The 22,163-nt window shown below is 60.9% G+C and overlaps 1 protein-coding gene across 6 annotated transcripts in view; it reads left to right on the top strand.

Annotated features, from left to right (window-relative positions):
- The window catches only part of TPM2 (tropomyosin 2), a 28,713-nt gene extending 7,476 nt beyond the window's left edge, over nt 1–21,237 (top strand). Inside the window, exons 1-8 of one of the 6 annotated variants that reach the window (XM_065406339.1) lie at nt 1,367–1,748; nt 10,186–10,319; nt 12,701–12,818; nt 13,409–13,479; nt 13,953–14,028; nt 15,216–15,278; nt 16,666–16,735; nt 20,937–21,237. In XM_065406339.1, the coding sequence (XP_065262411.1) occupies nt 1,617–1,748; nt 10,186–10,319; nt 12,701–12,818; nt 13,409–13,479; nt 13,953–14,028; nt 15,216–15,278; nt 16,666–16,735; nt 20,937–21,019 (747 nt within the window). In that variant the 5' untranslated portion in view covers nt 1,367–1,616 and the 3' untranslated portion in view covers nt 21,020–21,237. Of the gene's footprint in view, nt 1–1,366; nt 1,749–10,185; nt 10,320–12,700; nt 12,819–13,408; nt 13,480–13,952; nt 14,029–14,920; nt 14,997–15,215; nt 15,279–16,665; nt 16,736–17,316; nt 17,400–19,332; nt 19,413–20,936 lie in introns of those variants that run through there. The other 5 variants (XM_065406336.1, XM_065406334.1, XM_065406338.1 and 2 more) reach the window with 5 other exon arrangements.
- The last annotated feature ends 926 nt before the right edge of the window (nt 21,238–22,163 follow it).

Here is a 22,163-nt window from a genome sequence, read left to right as displayed (position 1 = left end):
GACCGAGGCTGCAGACATGAAATCATCAGGTCTGTCCAAGGGGCTTGTAGATCCCAGGCAATGGGATGGATGGTGTCAGGACCCTGGGGCTTGGACACCCTTTCCCATGGAGATGCGCTCCGAGCACGGGCAGAAGCTTAAGTCGTTCATATCTGGCTGCTGACCCTAAAGGCCCAGCTGTGCTCTAGGATTCATTGCATGCAGCAGGCTGTAGCGTGGTTCACACCTGCATGCCCTGTGGTTCCTGCCTGTCGCTGGGTTCTACCACAGTTGTTCCGCTGTGCAGAGATGCTGAAATAGTTCTGGAACCTGGGGCAAATGGGGCTTGAAACTCCCAGACCCCCTTCCCTTCCATTGATGTTTGGAGCAGCCATGCATCTTGGCTCTGGCTCTTGGACTTGACACACTGCAGCCTGCCAGCTCCATCCAAGGGTGCCCAGCTCCCAGGGAGAAAGGAAGGCGAGTGTCTGTGAGAACCCCAATGGGGCTGCAGTCTCAGCAGCCCCTCTCATGGCTAAGGGCAGAGCCCCTGCTCGGATGGCGAGGATCTGCAATGATTTCATAGGGCCCATGAGGACCCTCCAGGCCAGAGATCTGACCCGGTGACTCCTGCATTCAGCCCCTCACTTGTGGGCGAGCTAGAGACCTTTCAGAAAGATTCTAGCGATAGCCGCCTGGATGAGGGGAAGGAGGTGCTGCTTCTGCCAGGAGCTCCCTTGACGTGTCTCCCTTGTTCTGCGCCTGGGCCTCCATTCCAGCCCCCCCTGCCCAGGCTTCGCTCCTCTCTTACACATCACAAACCCTGACTCATGAACATACGTTTATGGGAAACTTTGTTCTCGCCACGTCCCCGCTCCCCCTTCCTGTACCCCCCAGGACTCAGTGTTGTGTGCAGGACCCACCAGGGGGCAGGAAGGAGCCCTCCCAATTCCCCAGCCCCCTGGGTCCATGGAGAGCAGAAGCAGGGTCCAGAAGCCACTCCCGTGGCTACAGCAGTGGCAAATGCAAAAAGGGGCCTCTCAGGTCAGCCCCACCTGAAAGAGACACAGGAAAGCCCCTGCTGGGGCCAGGCTGCTCCCCCGACACACAGGCACCCAGAGCAGGCGCTTGTGGGCCCACCCCGCTGCAGTGCTCCCTGGGCTGGGGAGGGTGAGGGCTGGTTCCCTGGGGGAGGGAGGGGAGCCCCGTAGCGGCAGGGAAAAGCAGCTTGGATGCCTGGTGCTGCCTCTTTAAGGGGAGGGAAGTGTGCAAGCTCTGACACTCAATTTCCTGAGGAGGAGATGCAGGAGAGGGGGAGGAGGAGCAGGAAAGGGGATGAAGGCGGGGAGGGGAGAGTTCGCATCCTGAGCTCTTCCTGCTGGAGCGGGAGTGGCAGTCCCACAAAGGGCTGAAGCTGGGTGCGCTGGGGAGGCTGCAGGGAGCTGTCACCGGCAGAGTCAGTGACCCGGCGAGCTCAGGCTGCAGCACAGAGCTGGCTAGGGGCAGCCAGCAGGACCCAGTGGGTTGGCACCAGGCTGCACTGAAGCTCGCCACAGACCCTGCCCGAGGCAAGTCCTGCTCAGGTCCCCAAGCAGCACCCTCAGGCCTCGTTCCTTGGGCGCGGCCCCGGGGGGAAGATGGCTGGGAGCACCTCCATTGATGCGGTGAAGAAGAAGATCCAGAGCCTGCAGCAGGTGGCGGATGAGGCAGAGGAGCGCGCGGAGCATCTGCAGCGGGAGGTGGATGCTGAGAGACAGGCCAGGGAGCGGGTAAGGTGGTCCAGGGCTTGAGGGTCCCAGCCAGCTCCTCCCAATGCCCTTCCTGCCCTGCTCCCAGGGGCCTGGGTGCCAGCCTGGGTTTGACGTCCCCTCCACTCCCTGTGGCTGGCAGGGCCTGGCAGGCCCAGTCAGCCCCCCCCGCAAGCTGGGCTCACCTTGCACCCTCCTTGCCTGATGCTGGACTCCCCATCCAGGGAGCATCTCCTTGCACTCACCCCCCATCTGGCCCTGTCCCAGCCTCCCACCACCTGCCTGTCCCCCTGCTCTCCTCGTCTCCCCCAAGCTGGCTCTGTGGTGACCCCAGCCCTGGGCACTGCAGTGTCTGCAGTGACCAGACCCAGGCTGCCCAGGAGCCCCCAGCGTGTGTGGATTAAATTCTCTGGGTACGATGCAAACACGGCCCCCCAGCAGGGATCGCATCTGGGCTCTGGGGTGGGTGCTGAAGGGTTTCAGAGCCAGCCAGAGTCGAGGCAGCGCTGGAGGTTTCTCCATTCATCCCTCACAGGAGGGTGGGGCAGAGCAAGAGGAAAAGAAAAGGGCGGCCAGGGGCTCAGATCTACTTCCTCCCAGCGCCTTCAGCCAGGGCTCTCCTCACCTGCTCCAGGCAGAACGAACCAGCCGGCTGCGCAGCTGGCTGTAGGGCCTGGGCTGCAGCAGGGAGGGCTGGGATGGGGGTCCGGGGTGCACCCAGTGAGGGGCCAGGGTGGAGGCTGCTGGGGTTTAGCTGGGGAAGGCAGGGAGCAGACTGGGGAAAGGTTGGGATTGGGGGGGAGGGGTCTGGGAAGTAGCTGGGAGATGGGGCCTGGTGCTGTGATTCAGGTCTAGGGGTTACCCAGAGGTGGGGGGAGGGGGATTTTCCCCATGGTAACGGGCCGGAGCAGGCTGGTCCCAGGTGTGTGGTCTAGTAGGTGGGTATCTGGTGCCTGTCCCTATGCTGATGCCAGGGCAGGGCCACAGCCGAGAACAACCCAAGCGCCAGACTCGTGGCACCTGGATGCAGCTGGCTGCCAGGAAAGCCCAGCCCCATCCATGCGCCCCCTGACCTGGCTGTGGGTTCAGCAGCCCCTGTGTGGCTCAGTTTCTCTGTCCAGCTACCGGCTGCGCCTGCATCTCGGAAGGCCAGTGGCCAGACCCAGCTGGGAAAGTGCCCCCCAGCAGGGATGAAGCCCTTCTTGCACCCTGGGTGCTTCTGGGGTCCCCATCACTGTGGCGTCAGTTTCAGGCCTACCGCTGGCTGCCCCAACTGACCATCTTGGCGGACTGGGTGCCCATTCCGGCAGCTTTGACTCACTGCCTGGGCCTTGCAGCCACGTGCTCACCTCGGTCAGTTGCACATCCCCAAGTCCAGAAGTGGCCGTGCTCTGGGTCTGGCTGGAGGTGCAGTGGGTTCTCTGTCGGGGAGGGAACATCTCCTGCTCCAGGCGGAAGCTGCAGCCTCTGCTGTCCTGGCCCCGCCAGGATGGTACACAGGATGCAAAGCTGTGTCCCCATCTATCCCTCCCTCCCTCTGGGCTCTCTGGGCTTCCCCTTGCCCTGGGGCAGAGGAGGTGAGGGGAAGAGCCAGAGGCATTGCTGGTGGGAGTGGGGGATGGATGATTGGCAATGAGGTAGGGAGGGTGCAGGAGCTGCCTTCTCCCACACTGCGCAGCGCCTGTGCCGCCCTGATTAACCCAAGCTGACCCAACCGGGTCTCGGTGTCGACCGCCTCCCCCGAGACGGGCTCCCAGGGTTCGGGACAGTCCCGCTGTGCTCCCTGGCGGAGTCACAGCCAGTCACTCGAGCAGGGATTCGAGAGGCCCTGTGAGCTGGCTCATCGCCCTGTGGGGCTGGGGACAGGCAGTGAGCAGTGCTGGGCCGCCTCAGGGGGGCAAGGGGCAGGCAGCTCTGAAAGCCTGTAGGGCTGGATCTGGCCTGGGAAGCCGTCCCAGGATGCCGGTGTAACTGCCTGACCCAGCCCTGAGTCGGGTGGGAGTGGACCAGCTCCAGCAGCACATGATCCCATCCAGGGCCCTGTGCTCGACCCAGATCAGTTAGGCCTCATCCCTGGGAATGGCGTTAGGCTTGGTTGTCAGCTCTGGGATGATTTAGTTGGGGATTGCTCCTGCTTTGAGCAGGGGGTTGGACTAGATGACCCCCTGAGGTCCCTTCCACCCCTGATAGTCTATGATTCTCTGTCCCTTCACAGCAGTGAACAGATCAGCTGCCCCTGCTGGTTCTCCCAGCAGCCTTCGACTCCACCACCCCCTTGGTGCTGCAGACTCAGCTGTAGGGACGAGCCCTGGGGGAAGGGGTAGCTTGCGACTGGTTCTGCTCAGAAAGACCCCCAAGGATCCAAAAGCAGCTGGCCTAGGCCCCAGTGATCTCAGAGGCCCCTCTCTGCCACGGGCCACCTGTGTTCAGCAGGAAAACTCAGGCTGCCTGTCCCCAGGGTGGGACTTGCAGGAGGGGTGTCGGCCACTCTCAGGGTGTCGTCCTTGCCTCTGGGATTCTCACCACTGGAAATATGTCTGTGGCCAAGCCTGGCCGCTTCCGGAGCAGGCTGAGAGACGCAGGTGTCCAGGCCTCCGCTGGCGGAGGCCCCGGGAGCGCTCTCCCCAGCCCCGCCCGGTAAGGGTAGTAGCTGAGTGCTGCAGGGCGTGTGCGGAAAAGGTGCTCCATTTGTAATGCCCACCCGGATGCCAGAGCGACAGGTGCCTCAAATACTTTCCATGGTATCCCCACTGCTGGGGAGCGGAGGGCTGCCTGCCAGGAGAGGGTTAGACTCAGACAGTCCGAGATGTGAGGACCCAAAGAGGCCATTATGAGCATCCAGTTTCACCCCCTTCACAGCACAGGCCAGAGAATGTCAGCCAGTGATTGCCACCTCCAGCCCGTCCCTTCCAGTGGGGCGGGTCTGGGAGAGAGAACCCACCGAGCCCTTACTGTTAAAAACCCCAGCTTAGTTCTAGTCTGAATGTGTCTCGTTTCAGCTTCCAGCCGCTGGCTCTCCCTCTGCCTTTGTCTGCTAGGTGAAGGAGCCCTGTGCTACCAGATAGCCCTGTCCCGTGTAGGTAGCTGTAGACCATGATCAAGTCGCCTCTTGACTTTCTCTTAGGCTAGGTCTACACTACAGGGGGGGGTCGACCTAAGATACGCAACTTCAGCTACGTGAATAGCGTAGCTGAAGTTGCGTATTTTAGGTCGACTTACCTGGCTGTGAGGACGGCGGCGAGTCGACCGCTGCCGCGCCGCCGTCGACTCCGCTTCCGTCTCTTGCCACGGTGGATTTCCGGAGTTGACGGAAGAGCCATCGGGAATCGATTTTATCGCGTCTTCACTAGACGCGATAAGTCGATCCCCAATAGATCGATTGCTACCCGCCGATTCGGCGGGTAGTGAAGACGTGCCCTTAGATTGAGCTTCTTCAGTCTCTCGTGTCTTTCCTGACCTCGCATCATCCTCGTAGCTTTGTTCTGAACCTTTCCAATTTGTCAGCAAAGTGTGGCCCCCGAAACTGGCCATGGGATCCAGGAATGGTCTGGCTAATGCCATCTCCCTACTCCCTTTGCTAGCCCTTGCTTATACATCCAGGGATTGCTGTAGCCGTTTTTGCCACGGCATCCCATGGGGAGCTCGTATTCCCAGAGGAAGTCTGGCTAATCGGGAGTCTGGCCTGCTTCAGGCCGTACCGCAGAGGCCTTCTTCGGGAAAGCTGCTCCTGCCATAAGTAGAATGAGGAAGAGGAGAAAGCCCTATAGGTGGGTATCTCGGGCAGAGAGAGCCCTATAGGGGGGTTATGGGTATCTCGGGCAGAGCCCCCCTGGGAGGGGGTCCCAGCAGGGAACTTGACATGCAGGACTGGGCCTTGCTGATCCAATCTGAGGCTAGGAGGAGTTCAGCGTGGGCGGGGGAGCATTCCCTGGCTGGGTGCGGCTAGGCTAGAGGCTGTTTGCCTGGGGCGGCACTAGCAGGCCCAATTGCTCCTGTTCCTGGCTGTGTTGGTTGGAGCGTGTACCTGAGGCTGGTTGGAGCAGACTCTGCCAGGAGCTTCCTATTGTTCCCGCAGCCCCCGTCCCACTCACTCTTTGGTGCTCATTGGCTGCAGGGGAAGCCGGGCCACCCTGCCCAGTAACCTGATCTCCACCAGAGAGCCTGGCAGGTCACTCCAGCGCCGGGCCTGGCTGAGGTCCAGGAACCAGCGGAAACTCTCCATAGAGCAGTTGCGCTGTGTGGCTTCCTGCCCTGACTCCAGGAGGGAAGGGACCTGAGACTTCAGTGTGGAAGGGCCAGGTCCTGGCTTGTGCGTCCCAAGGGCTGAACCTGGCCAGGTGGTGGGGGGGCCAGGGGTTGTCTCCTCTGATCTCCTTACTAGTGTGTGCTAAGCCCTGCCCCGTTCCAGCTTCCTCTGCTCTAGTGACCATGCTGCAGGGAAACCCTGGCCTGCCGGGGAGTGAGCATGGCTGGAGGGGAAGGGGGCCCCAGCCGGGAGAAGGGGGCTTTGCCCACCCCTCGCGTCCCTGTAACCAACATAGGCCAAGGACATTATTGCAGGCTCTGTGGGGTCAGGTAGCTTTCTGCGGCCTGGCTAACGCCTTCTGCTGGTGCTGGGGGGGCCCCACTGGAATCCCATCACTGCTGTGCCTTGTGCCTAGCAGGGACTGTTTCTTGGGAGCCTTCCCAGCCCTTGTGGCATGATGTGGAGCCAGCGAACCCAGCCCGGACCCCGGCATGGCAGCACAGTGCTCCACGGGGAGAGGGTTGGGGTAGGAGAGCAGCCCAATGTGTGCTTCCTGGGGCCTTCTGCCCAAAGCCCCTTCTAAAGCCAAACCCAGCCCCTTTCCCTGCTGCCTTGGTGTCTGGCCTGGGAGGAGATGGCACTGCGGAATTACAGCCAACGAAGGGCAGGTCTGGGTCTGGCTGTAACTGGGGAGGGGGCAAGGTTCCTGGAGGGTTTGTCCGTCCCTGAGGGCAGGGCTGCTGGAACACTTTGCATCATGTGGGTGCTGAGAGCCATTGGACCAAACTGTAATCCTGTACGGATGGAAACCACTTCAAGCCGGGGGTGCGGCCCCCCCAGCACCCCTAGTCCTGGCACCCCTGCTGGGGGGGGGGTTCCTGCGGGCATGGGAGGCCAGGGAAGGGGATGTAGGGCAGGGTCATGATGGCATGAGGGGGTCCCTAACTCTGCAGGCTCACCCCTGTTCTGTGTGATCTGCTTTCTGGGGCCCGGTGCACAGATCCCAGCCTCCTGCGCAGGGCACTCAGTAGCCAGTGTGGGGTGACGGTGTCTGGTGGCCTGTGCTGGGACAGGGCCCTGGGCCCTGCTCTCAGCCTGGCCTCAGCACCTAGCCACGCTCTCCTCTTCCCCCCCCCCCCCCCCCCGCAGAGAGTTCAGCCCTTGGGGGCTGCTGCACCCGCTGGAGGCATTTCCGGGGCTGAGCTCAGGCCTGCGAGAGTAGGAGCAATGCGAGAATTACCAAATGGAAAGAAAAGCTGGTCAGATGCTGTGGGGAGGGGAGGGGGGAGTGGTATGGAGCTGGCGGAGCTAGCGTGGGGCTGGGGGAGCTGGCATATGGCATGGGAGGCTGGTGCGGGGCTAGGGGAGCTGACATGGGGCTGGCGAGAGTCTGGCTCCCAGTCCACGACTCCGGCTCCCGCTGCATGAAAGCGCCTACACTCCCCACACCCCCTGCCAAGAGCTGTCTCTGGCCTCTCTTCCCCTGCCCCCCCCACTGCCTCTGCTCTCATCCCTCTCCCCGCCCCCCCTTTCCCCAGTGTCCTCTGCCCTGGCTCGCCTCCCCCCCTTCCCTTCGCCCCAGGGAACCCAGCCCTGGGGAAGGGGTGGTGCTTGGAGCCTGGGAACATGCTGGTTTCTGGCCCTTGGGGCTCCTTGCAGCCTGGCCTTGGCTGCGGGCCAGCCCCATGGAGGCGCGTTGCTGGATTCCTCCCCTGGGGACTGTAAATCAGGGAGGGCTCAGGCCTGGCCCAGCCTTGAGCCCCCCAGGCTGAGGAGGGGCCGGGAGAAGGTACCAGCCAGAGCGGCTCCCTTTCCTTGTAACGGAGCCCAGCCAATCGCCGGTCAGAGGTGGCAGAGAGTGACCGGGCCTAGGGGGTATCCGCAGGCCCCCCAGCCTCGAGGTCCCCTCCCCAGCCTGACCAGTGCTGCCTCCACCCTGCCTGGCTGGCGTTGGGAGCCGGGGCGGGGGAGGGGACCCCGCATGGACAGCCTCGCTGGCTTCAGTAAACAGGAAATCCACAAGTTGTTCCAATCTCCTTTTTGGGAGCGAATCTGTGCCGGGCATTCCTGCTCCTTTACTCACCGCTCTGCAAACCCAAACGCTGCCCCACACCACCCTGCCGGGGAAGAGTGCCATCCCCCTCGCTGGTAGGATGACCAGACAGTAAATGTGAAAAATCGGGATGGGGTGGGGGGTAATAGGAGCCTATATAAGAAAAAGACCCAAAAATCAGGACTGTCCCTATAAAATTGGGACATCTGGTCACCCTACTCGCCGGGCTCAGCGGCCGGTGAGGGGGTCAGCCAGGACTGACCGGGCTGGGCTCTGGCTTGGAGGGGAGTGTGCGGGGCTCCTGGGCTGTGTCCGCACTGCAGCGGGGAGCCAGCCTCCGAGCCCGGGACAGCCACGCGCGGATGGGGCCCGAGGTAGTGCACTAAAATGAGCGGTGTTGACCCTGCAGCCCAGGCAGCAGCTCTGGCTAGCCCCCGATCTCAGAGCCAGCGTCGGCCGCGCGTGCCAGCTCAGGCCCTGCTCACACAAGTCTGTCTGCTCGCTTGCCAAAGTGACTGGGCTTTGGCTTGGGATGGGGGTATGTGTCTATCTGTCCATCCAGCCGTCTGTCTATCCGTTCTTAGGACTGGGCTGGACTCGGGGACCGTAGGTGCCGACTCTGTGGGTGCTCAGCACCCACCAGGCACAGCTGTGCAGTGCCGCCAGCGCTAGTCAGCGGTTTGGCAGCACCCCCAATGAGCTAATCAGGAGCGCTGCCAAACAGCTGTTTGATGGCTGGGGAAGAGGCTTGGGGGAGGGCGGAGAGCAGTGAGCAGCAGGTGGGTGTGGGCCTCGGGGTGGAGCAAGGCGGGAAGAGACGGAGCAAGGGCGGGACCTCAGGAGAGGGGGGCGGAGCGGGGCAGGAAGAGGTGGAGTGAGGGTGGGGCCTTGGGGGAAGGGACAGAATGGGGGCAGGGCCTTGGGTCGGAGCGGGGATGGAGAGCCCCCCCGAAAGCCCCTCCTCCCCCCCCCAGGAAAACTAGAAGTCAGCGCCTATGTCTGGGAGAATGGTGCAGGGTCCACTGGGGGTGGTTCCTTGGGGCTGAGCTGGACTCTGGGGAGAGGTGCAGAAGTCACTGGAGTCAGGCGCTGGCTAGACTGTGTGGTCCAAAACCCAGATGAGATGTCAGGAATTCAGAATAGGATGGAGAGTAAGATGGAGAATTTTGAATGGCTTTATATAAATTGATGGTCCGGCCTCCCCTGGACACCCTGTCTCAGAAAGGATATTGCAGCATTAGAGGGGTTCAGAGAAGGGTGATGAGAATGATCAGGGGCCTGGAAAAGCTCCTGTGAGGAGAGAGTGAACTGATCAAGATTGTTACCGTAGAGAGACAAATGAGAGGGGGACATGACAAAAGCATCTAAAACAATCAATGGTCTAGAGCAGGGGTTCTCAAACTGGGGGCGTAACCCCTTAGGGGCTCACGAGGTTATTATGTGGGGGTCACAAGCTGTCAGCATCCACCAAATCCCGCTTCACTTCCAGCATTTATAATAGAGTTAAATATAAAAAAAGTGATTTTAATTTATAAGGGGGGTCAGACTCAGAGGCTTGCTGTGTGAAAGGGGTCACCCGTACAAACGTTTGAGAGCCGCTGGTCTAGAGAATGTAGACTGGGAACTTCTGCTGCCCCAGAACCCCGGGACAGTGAAAGAAATTTAAAGGTGGCAAATTAAAAAGTAACAGAAGGAAACGCTTTGTCACACAATTCATAATTATCCTGTGGAACTCACTGCCACAAGACATTCAGGCCAAAATTTAGCCCAATTCAAAGAAGGATTGGATCCTTATATAGATAAGAATATTCAGGGCTATCCTAGTTACTGCTAGCATAAATTCTGGCAAGGATATTCAACCTCATGCTTCAGGGGCTTGAGCCAATCTCGAAGTATTCGAGACCAGGATGAGACATCGTGTGGGGGCAGATTATTCCACCTCTCCCTACTGTGAGCATCTTGCGCGAACTTTTGAAGCATCTGATGCTGGCCACTGTCAGAGGCCGGCTGCTGTGCGGGACGGACCCTGGCTGATCCAGGCAGCAATTCCTATGGCCTCTGCACAGGTCCCAGTGCTGAGGGGCTCATGCACTTTCAGTGGCTCTCAGCCCTTTTCCAGCTGTGGGGTGGGATTGACTCTGGTGCTGCTTCTCCCTCAGGCTGAGTCTGATGTGGCCTCCCTGAACCGCCGTATCCAGCTGGTGGAAGAGGAGTTGGACCGAGCCCAGGAGCGCCTGGCCACTGCGCTGCAGAAGCTGGAGGAGGCGGAGAAAGCGGCTGATGAGAGCGAGAGGTGTGTGGTTGGTGGGAAGGAAGGAGTGCGGAGGGGAATGCGGCCTGGCAGCTGGGGGCGGGGTTGGCGGGGTTGGCCTGGATGTGGCCTCTTGCCCCCATGGGGCTGCTGGGCTCCTCTTCCAGGGCCCTGTGGGATTGCTCCAAGCCCCCATCCCATGGAACTGGGGTCCCGCTGGTGTCACAGACAGCAACGGGCAGCTGGGCCCCATGCTGAGCCCCATGTCAGGGAGAGATGGGGCAGGAGCAGTGGAAGTGCCCTAAAGGTGGAGGGCCCACAGGCACTTTTCCCCCTGAGGCCCTGCCCTTACACCGCCCCTTCCCCTGAGGCCCTGCTCCCCACTTGCTCCTCTCCACTCCTTTCAGCCTCCTCCCCCGACTCTCACACTTCGTGGAAGTGCATAGCCATGGCCCCCTAGGCCCCCCTCCCCCATTTTGGCACCCCTGGATGGGGGCAGTTTGGGGCAGGAGATCAGGCTGCACTGGAATGCGTTACCTAGGGAGGTGGTGGAGTCTCCTTCCTTGGAGGTTTTTAAGGCCCGGCTTGACAAAGCCCTGGCTGGGATGATTTAGTTGGGAATTGGTCCTGCTTTGAGCAGGGGGTTGGACTAGATGACCTCCTGAGGTCCCTTCCAACCCTGATATTCTATGATTCTCTATGATTCTGCAGCAGCCTGTCCGAGGCCGGCCGGCTGTGCTCTAGGTTGCCATGAGCAGTGAGTTGGACTGTTGAAGGTGCCAGTTACTGCTGTCAAAGAGGGGCACCTCAGGGCCCTTCTCTCTTGCTTGGCTGGGTCATGTGGCCCCTGGAGCAGGTTCAGCTTGTGCCAGCACTGAGATTTCATGGGGCTTTTCAAAAGCTAGAGTTTAGCTCTCCAGACTTCAAGTGTCACAGAGACAGCGACTGAGACTGGGATCCATGCAACACCGGCTTCTCCTCAATGTCTGTGTGACTCCACTGGGAGACAGAGGGAGACACCAGGGCTCAGTTGCCAACAACACACAACTATCTATCTCGTTCACCGCCGATGCAGCCACCACCACGACTAAGACGTCACTCGCCGTACGTCCCAGAGATCGGCTCTTGGATGGAGGGCAGTTGGCTTGCAGCTGGAGACCCCAGACAAGACCAAAGTGATGCTGTTGGAAAGAATTTGTCCCCACCTTCCATTTGGCAGAGTCGTGCAAAGCCTTGGGGTCCTGTTTAACTCCTCGTTAAGCTTGGGGGACCAGGGAGCATCTGTCTAAAAATGTCTTATTTCACCTCCAGCTCTCTAGGAATCTCTGTCCCTTCCTCCTGGCTGAGGGCCTGGGCCCAACGATCCTGGTGTTCGTCACCCGAGGCTGGGTCACTGTAGCTCCCTTGGCTGCCTGCCCTCTCCATGGTCCAGGCAACTGTCTGCATTGCCCACAGCCGCGAGCTGCTGAACCGGGTGGACAGACCTGGGCTGGCGGGGTCCACGCTGCCTGCTAGCACTAGCTGGTCGACGTGGCTCGAGCTGGAGCTCGGGCTCTGAAGCCTAGGGCAGGGCTGGGCTTCGAGCCCACGCTACAGCCCGAGCTGCAACTTCCGAGTGCAGCAGGGGCCCCGTGAGCCCAGGCGTGTCGACCCGGCTCAGAGGCTCGCAGCTGAGGGCTACTGCTGGCCATGTGCATAGGGGGCCCCTGCTCCTGTCCCTCCATTTGGGTGATTTGATCCTTTGCTGTAGGCTTTTGTGTACTACGTGGGGGCTATTTGGGCAGACGGGGTGTCAGGGTTGTGGGTATCACTGGTGCGGTGCGGGAGAGGAGGGTGTAAGGGTGTCCTGAAGATGGTCAGACTGAATTTCCCTGATCTCCACTGGGAGGTTTTTCCATAGCTGGCTCCCCTTGATGGAGAACGCTCTGTCCCCAGCTCTCCCAGGCTTTGGGCTGGGCTCCATCATCTGCATTGTCCCAGAGGGGCCCATGCTACTGACTTTGCAGGAGGCGCTCAGATGCTGTGGTGATGGGTGGCAGGACAGAGGGTGCAGAACTAGCGCTGAGTGTGAGCTAGGGTGGGGCTGAAGGGGGCTGCTAGCTCAATGCTAGGAGCATCTGACTCCATGTGGCAGTGATCTGAGAGAGGGTGAGGGATGGGGCAGGATGGGCACTGGGATAACAGCGTGAGGCTAATTCCCGAGACCGGAAGATGATCTAGAACATGGGAATGGTTTAATTCACCGGAAGGGGAGGGGCGCTCAGGGCTGCAAAAGGAGAGGGAGCAGGTGTGGGGTACTCCGGCGTGGGGCAGAGCTGGGGCGCTCTAGCTTGCTGCGAGGCAAGTTGGGTGCTCTAGATCATGGCTGCATTTCGGGCCAGTCTAGATTGCGGCCGTAACACTGTGGTTTGGGTTTTCTTCAGAGGCATGAAAGTCATTGAGAACCGGGCCATGAAGGATGAGGAGAAAATGGAGCTCCAGGAGATGCAGCTGAAAGAGGCCAAGCACATAGCTGAGGAGGCCGACCGCAAATACGAGGAGGTGAGAACCAGCCCTTCCCAACGACCATCATCCCTGGGGTTCCTGCTGACACCGCCAGGAGCATCCGTAGCTCTGGCTGGCTCACACCAAGGACGCGCTCGTGCACTGGAGCGCTGCCATGGAGGGGGGGCGCAGCCCTCGGGGGGCTGGCAGCTCCTAGCAACACCCCCCTTCGTAGGAGAGGTCCCGGGAGAATGGAGCACGAGATAGTGGGTCCTGCTGCTGAGGCCCTGCCCTCCTGCCGCCCTCTGCTCTCTTGCCTCTGGGGGGCACCCCTCCCCCACCTGCTGCCACTGTCTCTGGGGGGCATCTCCTCTGCCTGCTGCCACTGCCACCCTGGGGGTGCCCCCCACCAGGCTCTCTGCCTGCTGCCACATTGGGCAGCACCCCACATGCCATGTCCTCCGCCTCCCAGCACCACTACACCTGGGGGCCACCATCCACCTCCCTGCTAGTCCTCTGCCTGCTGCCCCCTCACCCCCGGCCTCTATCTGCGGCCACCCCTGTGGTGGGGGCCTGCTGCCGAGCTGTGTCCCCGCAGCTGCCGCCCTGCGCCGGGCTGACAGTCTCTCCTCTGCCGGGCCTGCCAGGTTGCCCGTAAGCTGGTGATCATTGAGGGGGAGCTGGAGCGCTCGGAGGAAAGGGCGGAGGTTGCAGAAAGGTGAGTGCTGTCTTACCCCCCAGGAGGGCACGGGGACGGGGTTTCTCGGGCCCCTACGTCCTGCTTCTCTTCCTCCTCCTCCCCTCCCCCCCCCAGATGAGGCTGAGCTGGGATCCAGCCCTCGGGGAGCTGAGCCGCGTAGGGCACTCAGTGAGTAGCCAGAGTCCGTGGCTGGGGTGAGTCCTTCCCTTGGTTCTCCAGCAGGGGCGCCACTGACCCCGTTAGAGGCACAGAATCCAGGTGCAGCGCCGTGAGGTTCCTATGGAGCTGAGGAGCAGGTGGTCTGATCCTAGGGGGGCCCCTGGCTCTCTGTCTCTAATCAGGCTGAATGGCAGCCAGCTCCTGCCCCGTCGCTGTCCCCACCGGGCCCGGGGGGGTAGGGACGCAAGGAGTGGGAATGGTTGATCTTGTTCTCTGCTCGGTTTCCCATGGCTGAATGCTCCCCCTGGGATGCCCCCTCTCGCTCCCCCCAGCCGAGTGAGACAGCTGGAAGAGGAGCTGCGCACCATGGACCAGACCCTCAAATCCCTGATGGCCTCAGAGGAAGAGGTACTGGGGCAGGGGACTGGGGAGACTCGCAGCTTCCTCTCTGTCCCTCTCCGCCTCTCCGACCCTCTGGACGTGCTGTCTCCTTTCCATCATTCCTATGAGACCACTCTGAGCCCTCTCCTTCTTCCCTCGCCATCCTGGGCGGCTTTGGGTCTGGGCCTGGGCTGAGACAGATGGGGCTCGATGCACTGAGGGACTGGGGTTGGAGGCGAGCTGGGTGGCCCTTGGTGCTGGCTGCTGCCTGGTTTGCCCCACACCTCTCCCTGGCTGCCTGCGTCGCAGGGCCGCTCCTTGTGCCACAGGGCGAGCTGAGCATTGGCCGCGGCCCGAGGCCCCAGGGTAGGCCCTGCAGGCGTGAGGCAGGCCCTGGTGGGGAGTGAGATCTCTCCCACTCCCTGTCTACATCTGTCTCTCGGTACCGCAAGAGTCTCTGTCCCAATTACTTTCCACTGTGCAGGAGGAGCTCTCGTGGTCCCGCGAGGGGCCAGGTGGGGCTGAGCTGGCAGAGGCAAATTGGGCTGGCTGGTCCTGTCACTCTGGCATCTCTGCTCCGGACTTTTGGCCCTTCTTTAGATCCAGTTACCTGCCGAGCCCGCTCAGGCCGGTGATTCACTCTACCCCTTCGCTGCCTGGGCACAGTCTGGGTGTCCGAGCCTGCTTCTCGCATCCCAGCCATTCAGCCGGATGCTCCTAGGAGCTGTGTGACTACCACCGGGGTAGGTCAGCAGGGATGGTGGCTTGCCTGAAGTCATGGGCCAGGCTGGCTGTTGCTTCCTCTCCATCTGAATTGCTGTTTCTCTCTCCTGAGCTTTTTCTCTCTCTCCTTTCCTTCATTCCTCCCCCCTTCCCCCCCCCCTTCTCTCTTCCGCGCGCCCTGGCCTGCTGGGAATAGTAAATGCGGGGACCTAGAGGAAGAGCTGAAAATTGTCACCAACAACTTGAAGTCCCTGGAGGCCCAGGCCGATAAGGTAGGAACCAGAGGAGTGCAGCCCCCGGCCCCCAGGGGCTGGCAAGGAGCAGGGCCCGAGAAGTGAGCGGAGCAGAGTGCTGCTCTCACGGGAGATGCCCTGGGATCTGGCCAACGGTGGGGCACGTCGGGGTGGGCCCGCCAGCCTGTCGCTATGAGAGAGGGACCCAGCGGGTGCCGCAGGGACTGTGCAGCGACTCAGGCGTGTCTTTCTTCACAGTACTCCACCAAGGAAGATAAGTACGAGGAGGAGATCAAGCTGCTAACAGACAAACTGAAGGAGGTGAGAGACGCCCAGAATCAGAGACCCTGACAGGAGGTCAGAGACCTTGTGTAATTGCCCCGTCCTCCCAAGGTGCACAGGTTTGCTGCCACCCTTCAGAGTGGGCCTGGCTATGGGCTGTGCTGGCTGTGGGCCATAGGCGCCAACTCTGTGGGAGCTCTGGGACTGGAGCACCCACGGGGGGAAATGGTGGGCCCTGAGCACCAACCGGCAGCCCCCCATCAGCTTTCCCTCCCCCCCCCCCCCAGTGCCTCCCTCCCATTGGCGGACCCCACGGATCAGCGCCTCCCCCTCCCTCCCCGCACCTCCTCCTGCTGCGAACTGATGTTTCACTGCATGCAGGAGGCTCTGGGGGAGAGGGGGGAGAAGCGAGGATGCGGCGTGCTCGGGGGAGTGGGTGGAACTGGGTGGGAAGAGGTGGGGGCAGGGGCGGAGGTGGGGCAGGGGTGGAGCCTTGAGCCTTGCGAGGTGGAGCGGGGGGGTGGTAAGAGGCAGGGCAGGGGCTGAGCAGGGGTGGTAAGAGGTGGGGTGGAGGTGGGGCCTTGGGCCTTGTGGGAGGGGTGGAGCGGGGGGGTGGTAAGGGGCGGGGGCGGAGCAGGGGCGGTAAGAGGCGGGGCGGGGGCGGTAAGAGGCCGGGTGGAGGTGGGGCCTTGTGGGAGGGGTGGAGTGGGGGCAGGGCCTGGGGCAGAGCCGGGGCCGAGCACCCCCTGGCACATTGTAGAGTCGGTGCCTGTTCTGTGGGCACAATCCCTGGGTTAGTCCTTGACCCACGCTGAGTCTACTGCCCTGCTCCTCTGAATGGCTAAAACCACCATCCGCCTGGACCGGATCCCCGGACTGTGCAGACAGCCGGCTTCCCCTAACACCCTGCCCCAAAACATGAGCCATCCCCACCGCCCTTCCCCTGCCCAGCTATGTGTTTCTGATGCACTGAAGGGGCCAAACTCAGCCCGTGAGGCCCCGGGGGGTGGGGGGCAGACACAGTCATGTCTGGAGCGGAGCTGAAATTAGCAGCCCAAAGGCAGATTCTGCTTTGGACCCACACATGGCTCTGAATGCTGCTGCTCCTCCAGCCATGGCCTGGCCCCGTGTTGTGGAGTTAGAGTCGCTGCAGAGCAGCTGACGGGTCGGCAGGATCTGCTGCAACTTCAGATACAACAAAGCAGACAGCCGAGCCCTGCAGAAATGCTGGGGGAGTGAGTCCAACAGGAGGTTCGGCTGCTCGCCATGTCCCAGCTCTAGTAAGGGGCCCCTCCATGGGGCCAAGCGGGGTAGCCTCTGGCCCTCCTTTGCCCGTGGAGAGTCCTGGCCTAGGAGATGCTACCTCCTGACCAGTTCTCCATCAGACAGTCGGTACCATAGCTAACGCCCCGTTTCCTGACCCTAGGCTGAGACCCGAGCGGAGTTTGCTGAGCGATCCGTAGCCAAGCTGGAGAAAACCATTGATGACTTAGAAGGTACAGAGACCCTGCCTGCCCTTTGGCCCCCCTCCTCACAGAGCACAGCCAGCCTAGGAGGCCCAGGACGTGCCTCAGGGTCTGCCCAGCCGAAACCTCCAGCCGTGGGGCTGTGGCTGAGCGCTGGGATCCGGAGAGGAGGGAGGGACAGGGAGCCTGGGTGGGTATCACAGAAAAAGCTGCCTCCCTGCGAGGGAATCCCAGTCTGAAGGGAGGGGAGGCAGGATCACCGTGCGATGGGTGTGGGCCAGGAAGGGTCCCAGGACAGGGGGCTAGCCAGGAGCGCAACAGGCAGGGAGGGGATGAAGAGTGGCCAGGGAGCTCAGGCCGGGCCAGGAGAGTCCTTGGTGAGAAGGGGCCAAGCGAGGCCCTGGAGCAACGAGGTAAGGGCAGGGGTGGGAGGAACCAGCCTGGCCTATCAGAGGCCCATGCACCTGTGTGAGCCTTACCTGGCACCCTCCCATGGCAGCAAGGTCTCTCTCTCTCTCTCTCACGTTCACTCTCTCTCTTTCTCCCTCCCCCTCACTGCCTTGCTCTGCTCTCTGCCACGGGCCGCCCCCCGCACTCCCTCCTGCCTGCAGACGAAGTGTACGCTCAGAAGATGAAGTATAAGGCAATCAGCGAGGAGCTGGACAATGCACTTAACGACATCACCTCCCTCTGAGCCCCCCGAGCGGTCCCAGCACCATGGCACTCCACTCATGCTGTCTGCCCGCCCCCTCCCACCCTGCCTGCTTGTGACCTCAGTCGCCCTGGCTGCCCCTGCCTGCTTGCCCGTACGTCTATCCCTTGGTCTCTGCTCCCCACTGCCTGTCTGTCTGTCCATCCCTTCTTTGTCCCCACAAGCTCCAGTGCTGCTGGGTGGCTGTGGTTTGCTCAGTGAAAGCTGTAGGAGAGGAGGGTCCCTGAGCAGTGACCAGCCCATAACCCAGACTGGGGAGCATCCCTGGTCCAGGATCAGCCTGTCTGCAATGTGCCATGCATAGGCCTTGCCCAGGTGCTGCGTGTGGCCAGCTAGCCTGATCTGCCGAGCTGCAGCGAAGTGTCCAGTTACACAGGGGGGTGAGCCTTCAGGGGCTGACCCCTCGCCTGGGGGTGGGGTCTGAGGATGGAAGGTGCATGGTCCCATCTGTCTGCTGGCCTCGGCTGATCCTTGCTCCGTGGGCATGGGCAGGGGGACGGCTGCAGATTTGGATTTCTCTCTTTCCTTAAGAGCAGTTGGTGCCGAAGGTAAAATAGAGAAAAGCTCCTGTTGCAGCCCAGGAGAAGAGGCCAGGGCTCTCCATGCTACTGGCCATCTGGCTCCCCTCTGCCTCGCCTGCTCCATGGGGCATGCTTTGTGTCAAAGGGCTGCCGAGTTCTAACACGCCTGGGGAAGATGCCAGCTGTGGGGCCAGGACCCCCAGGCCTCAGGGGGAGGAGACGGAGGGGCGTGCCCTGGTGCAAAGGGGAGCTTTACTTATGTTGGGTCCCAAGAGGCAGGCGCATTTAGCCCAGCTGCTGGGAACAAGAAGGGAGCCGCTAGTGCTGGGATTGGGAGGGGCAGCGTGGCCAAATCTGCCTGGGCTCCGCTCCCCATTGACACCCCCCTGTAGGGGATTCCCCCCAGCTGGAAGCAGCCCCTCCAAAGCTGAGGGCAGGAGGAAGGAGAGGGTCACTCTCATGGGCTAGAAGGAAAACGGAGGCTTGGCAGCCCTTACTGCTTCCCCCTGTCCCTGCGCTGCGTTCTTCCTGTCCTTCGCATGTTACTCTTGAGTTCACATTTCATGACTTACTTTCTTTTCTGTCCTTCTGGGTCAATGCGTTGGTCTCAATAAAACATTTTCTCTCCTTGGTTTCTCCTTTGTTTTCTTCATGCTGCTTTGGTTTTTCACCTTCACTCTCATTTTCATGCTTTATGGGGGGTTCTCCCGCCAGGTGTGCTCTACAGCGCAGACATCCACAGGCGCTTGGACCCTGCGGGGGAAACCGGGGCAGACCCTTGAGCTCAGCCATGCCTGTCAGGGCGACCTTCCCCCTTTGTGCACCGGGGGAGGGAGAGGGACAAGCGCACAGCTAGCTCCATTTGCGAGGAAAGTTCGCCTGGTCCTTGGGCTCCTTTCGGGCTCCAGGTCCCAGCCTGAACTGAGCTAGATCTGACCCTGTCTCTCTTTCGTTGCCTGGACTTGCCCCAGCGCACACACCATTTCACAGCCCTGACCTGGCTTCCTGGCTTGTGTTTAGCTGAGTGGGGCAGCACTTTCCTTCCTGGAGCGGTGATTGGCTTTCCCCTTCAAAGAGCATTATGTTTCCGGGTCAGAACTCACCCCAGTTTGTGATACAAATCTCCCCATCCCCTGGAACCATGTCCTCTTTCTTTCTCGAATCCCTCCATGCTGCTCCATCCCCTAGCCAGGCCAGGGCCTGCTCCCCTTCTGCCTGTAGACCTGAGTTCATTTCTCCTTCCTGCACTGGGCAGACAGGCTGCGGGACGTGTGCCCCCCAGGGCTCAGCGTACACTGAGAGCGTCTCTGTGCTCACCTGACTTTCTCTTTGCACTAACTCTCTCCTTTCTCTCTCTCTCTCCCTCTGCTGCCGCTGACGTCTGTTTTCTATAGCGCGCTCCCAGCAGGAGGCGGAGAAAAACCGTATTCTCACTAACGAACTGCGGGTCATCCTTAACGAACTTAACAACTGAGCCAGCCTCAGCCCATGCTTATGTCCCGTAGCCTGTGTCTCTTGGGGTGTTCCAGCCCCGTCGCCCGCCCCCTCCGTTGCCCAGGACATTCCCTGCAGCCCTGAGTCCTGGTAACAGGCTCCACCAGGCCGGGTGGGCCTGGGCCCTGGGGAGTCCCTGCCCTCTCCCTGCTGCTGGGTACTTGGCACATGGACCCCACCCCCTGGCCTTGCAGTTCAGAGTGACCAGCCTGCTCTGAACAGCTGGAGCCTCCTGCCTCCTGAGCTGGTTGATTTGCCCAGGGGCAGAGCCTGCTGCCATCACAACCCCTGTAATACCCAGAGCCCCCACCTTCCCCACGGGGGCACTGCTGAGCCGGTGCCAGCTGCCCAGGCTGGGGAGGGAGTGCCCATGTGATGGGCTGAGCCACAGGAACCCTGCCTACTCCCTCCCTAGAGCGTAGAGCTCCCCAAGGGAAGGGGACAGCCAGCCTCCCACCGGCTCTACCAGGAACTTCCTAAACCACCCAACTGCTGCAGGCAAAGGCTGTCTGGATACTGCTCTCACAGGTCCAGCTTCTCCAGCTCCAGGAACTGTAAGGAACAGGGCGGGAGCCCAGCTACTCCGGCCCCAGCCTCTCCCAGCAGGTGCTCTAGGCAGCAGTGTTGGCTGCAGGTGACCTCATGGAAATGCCTGTCCCAGCAAGGGCTCTGGTAGGCAGCAGGACAGAGGCACTGGAAGGGGGAGCTCCCAGCTACTCCACTCCCAGACCCAGTGTCTCCCAGCTGAGGGTGTCATGGCGAGTCTCATTCCAGCCGAAGTGCTGTAGGGGACAGCGCAGAAGTGCTGGCTGTGAGCAGGTTCCCCTGTAGTATGTGCTGTACACGAAGGCTAGAAGAACTGGCTCCTGCGGTTTCGTTAGTGCTGGTCTCTCTTCCCTCTGTGCTGTCCTCTCTCCTCCTGAGCTGCTGCCTTGCTCCTGCTCTCCATGGATCACCGCTCCCAGCTGAGTCTCGGAGCAGCTGGTCAGCACTATGCACCTTTCATCCGCCCCGGTTTTCATGAGTGGCTGGGCAGGACTCGCTGGGGATGGACCTGTCTCTGCTGGAAGCACATGGCTGCGGAAATGGGGCTGTGCCATCTGACAGCCCCATGGGCAGGAGCACCCTGCAGGGAGCACAGGCAGACGCAATGGGTGTGAAGTTAGGCTGCAAGGATCTGACTGGTCCAGGCGCCCTACCTGGCCTCTGAGCTATTGCTGCTCTGTGAGGTCGGGACGTGTCCCTGGTAGGGCCTTGGCTTGGAGCTGGGGTACGTTATGGTGCTGTGTGGAAACGCTGTTCCCCAGCGACACTGAAATGTCCATTTGTGTGCTTGTGTCTGGGTTTGATCCTGTCTGGCTCGGTCTGTCTGTCCCTGTGCATGGGCGGGTCTGTCTCCGTGTGTGTGTGTGTGATCTGTGTCTGTCTGTGTGGCTGATCACGTGTGGCTGGCATCTGCGTCTGTCTGTCTGGATGTGTGTCTGGATGTCCCTTGTGTTTACAGAGAATCTGGCCAGTGCCAAAGAGGAGAACGTTGGCATTCACCAAGTTCTAGACCAGACCCTGCTGGAGCTGAACAACCTCTGAGCCGCTTGAAGAGCCCCACTCTATCCGCCTGCCCCTGCACCTGAACCCCATTGGCACCCTCTGGAGGTCACCAAGGGAACTGCGTCATGGCCAAAGCCACACATCCATGAGAAGGGAAACCCTGCGGCCCATACCCTGGCCCTGGGGCGTCTTGTCTGTGCACAGCCAGATCGGCTCTGTCCTGTCTTCATGTCCAAATATTAAAGCAAGTTTAACAAGATGGACAGATGTCTGGTCCTTAGCCAAGGGGGGTCAGGGTGGGGAGAAGCTGCCCACAGCTGGGAGCCTCTGCCCCCACCAGCTCATTTCAATGGGGCTCTTGGCCTGACTGGGTAGACAGATGTTGCCAAAGTATAGGAGCCAGCCCTCTCCGGTCTCTGTTGCTGAGGGGAGGGGGGGACTTGCCCACATCAGGGCTTTCCTGTCTTTGGGGTTTGATCTCCTGCGTCAATTTGTCATTGCTGCCTGTCCCTGCTCTAGAACAGGCACCTCCATAGCACGGAGCTATCTCTCTCCATCTCCCAAAGGCAGGGAGTTTTTCCTTCTCGCTCTGAAGAGACATCATTTAGGATTCCTGGTAGTTTGAGGAAATAAATTTATCTTGATCCGTCACATCTGGGACATTGGACTAGAATCTCTCTGTCCCCTTGGCTGCCCTGTTGCTCCTCGCTTTTTGTGCTTTGTGCCTCCCCAGCCCACCCCCAGTGCACGGTCGCTGAGACTGGATTTGCTGAGAATCTGCCATAATTCTGCAGGTCTGTGCTTTCACAATCATTCTGTGCAGGGAGCTGGAGCCAGTGTGACACTTTTCAGGGTTAATGAAGGAGTCCAGGGTGACTTGCTACCACCTGCTTATGGTGTGAGGGCATCTTGTCTGTGCCCACCAGGGGAAGTTCTCCCAAAGCTACTGGCTGCAGGCAATACAGGTGATCCACTCTGGGATACTGCAAGCCCCACTCTTTCCTGCTTCAGGCTAGCAATTTATCCAGCCCACCTTGTTACAGTCACATGCCCACTTCCTTGTCTTCTGGACACCTGCAACGTCCACCGATCCACTGCCTCTGTGGAAGCAGGGCAGCCCAGGTCACTGGCTTCACCCAGTTCAACACATGGCTTAGCACAAAGCACTGGGGCGTGGCTCTAG

This window comes from Emys orbicularis, chromosome 6, assembly GCF_028017835.1.
Source record: "Emys orbicularis isolate rEmyOrb1 chromosome 6, rEmyOrb1.hap1, whole genome shotgun sequence".
Taxonomy (NCBI): domain Eukaryota; kingdom Metazoa; phylum Chordata; order Testudines; family Emydidae; genus Emys; species Emys orbicularis.
This window is presented reverse-complemented; position numbering and strand designations above follow the sequence as displayed.